Source organism: Sprattus sprattus (genome assembly GCF_963457725.1).
Source record: "Sprattus sprattus genome assembly, chromosome: 8".
Lineage (NCBI taxonomy): Eukaryota > Metazoa > Chordata > Actinopteri > Clupeiformes > Clupeidae > Sprattus > Sprattus sprattus.
The window spans coordinates 21,339,516-21,345,633 of record NC_137927.1 but is presented as its reverse complement, the minus strand read 5'-3'; the positions used below and the strand labels follow the sequence as shown (position 1 = coordinate 21,345,633).

Genomic DNA, 6,118 nt, shown 5'->3' with positions numbered 1-6,118 from the left:
CGTTCAAAATATATACAGAAACGTGCGCACATAAACACATACACACACATACAAACACACACACACACACGTGCACACACTCACACACACACACACACACATGCACAAATACACACACACACATGCATGCACACACAGTGGCGCCTGCAGCCGTACGGCTGTACGCACTGTGCGTACCTTCTGTTACGCGAGAAAAAAAAAAGAGAGAGTCTGAAACCATGCGCTGAGCCTGGCAAAAGTGCACAATGCACAAACAAACAGATAGTTTTTAAAGCACAAACAAACCCTTACAAAAGTTATCTGACACACGCTGGTCCCAGCATGAAGCATGCATTGCCACTGTAATCAAATATTATGAACGCATATTACAAAAGGGAAACGGCAGACAAAAGGGCGCGCAAAAAATTGCGGTACTACGAACTCCCTGTCCAAATGAATGGAGTAATTTGACTTAATGATCAGCGATATTCAGGGTTTGCTTCAGTATCTTACGCCCCTCGTCCGACAATGTATGGCAGGAAATAAAATCGGAGTAGGCTACGGACAACTAATGCCCGTTGAGGATGCAGACAGAGCTGAAGCTGTGGAAACAGCTAAATGAGTTACAGCCAAAACGCAGTGAGCTTTGTCAAGCCCTGGAAAGTTCGGTAAATGTATACCCAAACATTCATTGCGTCTTGTTGACAACGTCTGCTAAGCGGTCATTCAGTACAATCTTAAGATATCTACGAAGTACGATGACTGACAAAAGACTGACCGGACTTGCTCTCATGAATAACACATATTTGGAAATCGACAGTGAAAAAGTACTAAAACAATAGTAGGATAATTAACTTAAATTAGAAGGGCAATGCGTTTTAAACCATTATCTGCGCGCGAGAGTAGGCTAATGTGCTGTTTTTTTTTTGGGGGGGGGGGGGGGCGCGTTGGTGGCTCTGTGCGTACCTCACAATTATTTTCTGCAGGCGCCCCTGTGCACACACACACACACGAGAGATAGTAGCGCATGAGAGATAGTACATGTCTGAGAGTACAGATAGGCCGTGTGTGTGTGTGTGTGTCTGTTACCTGTACACTTCTGAGGATACAGATATAGTGTGTGTGTGTTACCTGGACACGTCTGAGAATACAGATATGGTATGTGTGTGTGTTACGTGTACACTTCTGAGAGTACAGATATGGTGTGTGTGTGTTACCTGTAGACGTTTGAGAGCACAGATATTGTGAGTGTGTTTTACCTGAACACTTCTGAGATTAGAGATATGATGTGTGTGTGTGTGTGTGTGTGTGTGTGTGTGTGTGTGTGTGTGTTACCTGTACACTTCTGAGAGCACAGATATGATGTGTGTGTGTGTGTGTTACCTGTACACTTCTGAGAGCACAGATTTGGTGTGTGTGTGTTACCAGTACACGTCTGAGAGCACAGATATGGTGTGTGTGTGTGTATTACATGTACACGTCTGAGAGTCCAGATATGGTGTGTGTGTGTGTGTGTGTGTGTGTACTGTATGTGCACATATGTCCGTTACCTGGGCACTGCATGTGCTCCACAGTAGGTGGCTGAGATGCCGATGGGGTGTGTGTGTCTGGCGCTGTGTATGGCACGCAGCATGGTGAGCTCGGTGTGTGTGTCCAGACCGTATCCGCTCTTACACTCCACCAGCGTTGTGCCGGCTCTCATCATGCGCGTCAGCCGCTCACACAGCGCCCTCTGCAGGTCGTCTTCAGACGCACGCCGCGTCTGCTCCACGGTGAAGTGGATCCCGCCGCCTGCCTTGTGCACGTCCATATAGGAGGCACCCGCCAGCTACACACACACACACACACACACACACCAACACACACACACACACATACATAGATCCAGTACACAGCCACACACACACACACTCACACACACACTCACTCACACACTCACACACACACACACACACACTCACAGACACACACACACACACACACATACACACACACACACACACACACACAGATCCAGTACACACACACACACACACACACACACACATATACATGTAGATCCAGTACTCACACATACACATACACAGATTCAGTGAACAGGCACAAGCTCAATGAACTCAGCGTAAAAGGAGAGCAAAGAGAAAAGAGATAAAGGGAGAGAGAGGGACAGGGAGAGAGAGAGAGATAGAGAGGAACAGGGAGCGAAAGAAGGACGGGAAGAGAGGAGGAAATAAGTCAGAGATACAGAACTGTACTTTATTTTGAAAGGTGGAGAGGAATGGAGAGATGCAGAAAGAGGGATGGAGAGAGGCAGAAAGAGGGATGGAGAGAAACAGAAAGAGCGATGAGAGATGCAGAAAGAGGGAGAGATACTGAGGGAGGAGCAGAAAGAGGGAGAGATACTGAGGGAGGAGCAGATGAGATGTGATGCGAAACCTTCATGGCAAACTCATGGACTCTGTCTCCAGCCCACACGGGATGTGTGTGTGCATCCACCAGACCTGCAACACAAGTGTACGTGTAAGTGTGTATGGGTCTGTAAGTGCGTGCATGGTAGTGTGTATAAGTGTGTGCATGAGAGTGTGTGCATTTGTGGTAGTTATCAGTGTGTGTATGAAAGGGTGTGTAAGTGTGTGTTTGTGGTATTTATCAGAGTGTCTGTAAGTGTCTGAATGAGAGTGCCTGTAAGTGTGTGTTTCTGAGACAGAGAAATAAAGTGTGTGTATCTGTGTGACAGTAAGGAATAAAGTGTGGTTGTAAAATTGGGTATGTGTGTGTGTTTGTGAGAGAGGTGTATATTCGTGTGTAATTGTATATGTGTTTGTGAGAGAGGTTTGTGTTTGTGAGAGAGGTGTGTGTTTGTGAGAGAGGTGTGTGTGTGTGTGTAATTGTATACGTGTGTTTGTGAGAGAGGAATGGTGTTTGTGAGATAGGTCTTTGTGTGTTTGAGCGAGAGGTGTGTGTGTAATTGTATATGGGCCATTCTACCGAATTGGTGCAAAGTCAGGTCGGAAATATTTGGATTTTTTTTATGTTTTATTCCCAAAACTTTGTCCGTATGTATATTGTACCATATCTAAAGTACACTTATCTAGTAAAAGAACAGTCAATTTTTGTATTGTATTTTCAGAATGTGTTGGAATGTTTTTCCTCTTCCAAAAATTGTCACTACCGAAACATCACATTTACTATAGTAAAAAAGTATTATTATTGACCTGTTCAGATTGTGTTTCCTTCCCTTCTCTGAAGAGTATTTTTACAAATATTTCTTGAAGGTTTTCACAATGAAATCCATAAAAATGAATTTTTTACCAAATTTTCAAGTTCAATTTATACAATTCATCAAAATCTAAGTGCAATATTTCTTTGTAAAATGCTAAATACTGATCATATTGATTCCAGAGTTGTTCATTGATGAAATTGAACATACATTAATCCAATCAGTATCATAACATTTTAGTTGATTACTCAGTATACTTCATTTTTTACAAAACATCCTGTGTTTCGGTAGTGCTGCACTGTTTCGGTAGTGACATCCAGTGTTTCGGTAGTGACTGCACTGTTGGATGGATGTTCATTTCTCTCCCAAAATCTTCCAAAAGGTGCGCTGGGCCGCCCTTTAGTCCACACAACACATTTATTTAAAAATTATGGGATTGAACTACTTACCAATTAATTTTGTCACTACTGAAATCATCAGGTCACTACCATATGTTTCGGTAGTGACTGTTTCGGTAGTGACAATTCTAGCTAACTTTAAGCATAAATAAAGAATTCTAACAAGCACACGGCATGCAAACACATCTTTGAAGAGGTGAACACACATACAAACATAAGATTTTCCATGAAACCCCAAAAGGTTTACTTAATTGAAGAAAACATGCGTTTCGGTAGTGACAATTCTTAAGGTTACACGTCGATTTTCAGACTTTGGAACACATTTATATAAAAACTATGGGATTTAGCTACTTACCATTCAACCATGAGGGTCAGAGATGCAGTGTCACTGCATGGTCAAAAATGCAGAGTCGTGGCTAAAACACAGGCTCAGCCAATGGACTAAAACTCTTGTGTTTCGGTAGTGACATGAAAACTAGGGACATGATTTTTTGAGTATAGAAAATTGATTTAAAAATTAAACCCACAATAAATCTAAATATTCCAAGTTCTGTTTCAACCCAATCATAAAGATCTTTGAAATTAAATCATTGAAAAAAATCTAAAAAAATTGAAAAGTGTTATTTAAAGGCATTGAAATTTAGATGTCAGGGTTGGGGACAGCTACTTCCCAATAGAAAGTACCCTATAAATGATGATTTTGTATATATTTAGCTTATCACTATCTCATGTAATGCATTGGGTTTATATAGACCATAACATTTTCTAATTAAATATCTATGCCTAAATACCTAATTGTTTTGTAAATAGTTTTTATTGTTGAGGGACTGCATATTACACGAATTCGGTAGAATGGCCCATATGTGTTTGTGAGAGAAGTGTGTGTGTGTTTGTGAGAGAGGTGTGTGTTTGTGTGAGAAAGGAATGGTGTGTGTGTGTGTGTGTGTGTGTGTGTGTGTGTGTGTGTGTGTGTGTGTGTGCTGCACACCAGGGATGACACAGAGGCCTGACACGTCCAGAATCTTCTCAAAGGAGGAGCTACTAAACTGCTCGTCAATCTCCTTAGTCCCGCCCACTGCCTTCACCAGACCATCACTACAGCATGAACACACACAGATACTCATGAACACACATATACTCACAAACACACACAGATACTCACAAAAACACACACAAGGGCTCAGAGATGAGTTTTCTAGATCACCAGCGTGTTAGTGTAAGCATAGGCTAATGCCTTAAGGTTTAAGGTTAGGGTTAGCATGTAGGCTATGCCATAAAGACATAGGGTTAGGGTTAACATGTAGACTATGACCTAAAGGCATAGGGTTAGGGTTAGCATGTAGGCTAATGCCTAAAGGTTTGTATATTTCTCCCTGGCCTGACCCTTCATCGTGCTTCCTGAGTGCTGAAGGTGTTTCTTCCACCTAGATTTCTATTTTTGCTAATACTTTTTGTGTGAACTGATATCAGGGTTAGGGTTAAGGGTTAGAACTGATATCAGGAAACCCTCTGGTTTCCCACTCTTCAAATTCAAGTTCAAGTGCTTTATTTGTCACATACACAAACATGTTGTGAATTTTTAAAAGGGTCTACGCTCCACACTGTGCAAAAAAAATGAAATAAATAAGTAAAATAAGGAGAGAGTGCTGAATTAAAAAACTTAGTGAGTAACTAAAATTGAGATCAATAGTCTCACTGCCTGTGGTTAAAAACTCGGCAACAGGGTCAAGAGGCTGGGGGGTTAGGGGGGTTGTCTCATTTGTTTATTGCATTGATTCAATCAAACAATATTCAAAGACATATATAATCTAAGCTGCACACACCACACATTACGCATACATATATAATCAATCAAACACACACACACGCATAGACACATATAATCACACATACACATGGAGACACGTATATAATCACACACACACACACACACACACACTTACAGAGAAACATAATCAATCACACACAGACACATATATATCACAAAAGCACACTGAAAGTGTGTGTGATGTCCTACTCTGCCCCTCCAAGTCTCTCGTTCTTTTCTTGCTTACACCTGTAGCTGGAGGGATATTGGTGAAGGGGTAGGTTTAGTGTGTGTGTGTGTGTGTGGGTGTGTATAATCCCACAGACACACACAGAGACACATATATAATCACACAGACACACACATAGAAGCACATATATAATCACACAGACACACAAAAAGAAACACGTGAGAGTGTGTGTGTGTGTGTGTGTGTGTGTGTGTGTGTGTGTGTGTGTGTGTGTGTGTGTGTGTGTGTGTGTGTGTGTGTGTGTGTGTGTGTGTGTGTGTGTGTGTGTGTGTGTGTGTGCGTGTGTGCGTGTGTGCGTGTGTGTGTGAGGCTACTCACTGTCCAATAACCAGGCTTGCGTGCTCGATCACAACCAGATTTTGCATTCCATCCTTAAGGAGAAACTTCTGAAGCTTATTACAGACCACCACCATCTGACTTGCATTTTTCACCAGCAGTCGGAAGTCTGCGGACATGTCGGACAT

General features: G+C 42.0%; 1 protein-coding gene across 1 annotated transcript in view; it reads right to left on the bottom strand.

The window, feature by feature from the left end:
* amdhd1 (amidohydrolase domain containing 1) overlaps positions 1 to 6,118 on the bottom strand; it is a gene marked incomplete at both ends in the record, with an annotated part of 10,461 nt that extends 4,343 nt beyond the window's left edge. The window contains 4 exons of the mRNA XM_080843460.1: positions 1,530 to 1,807; positions 2,416 to 2,480; positions 4,586 to 4,692; positions 5,973 to 6,118. Coding sequence (XP_080699586.1) covers positions 1,530 to 1,807; positions 2,416 to 2,480; positions 4,586 to 4,692; positions 5,973 to 6,118 — 596 coding nt within the window. The remainder of the gene's footprint in view (positions 1 to 1,529; positions 1,808 to 2,415; positions 2,481 to 4,585; positions 4,693 to 5,972) is intronic.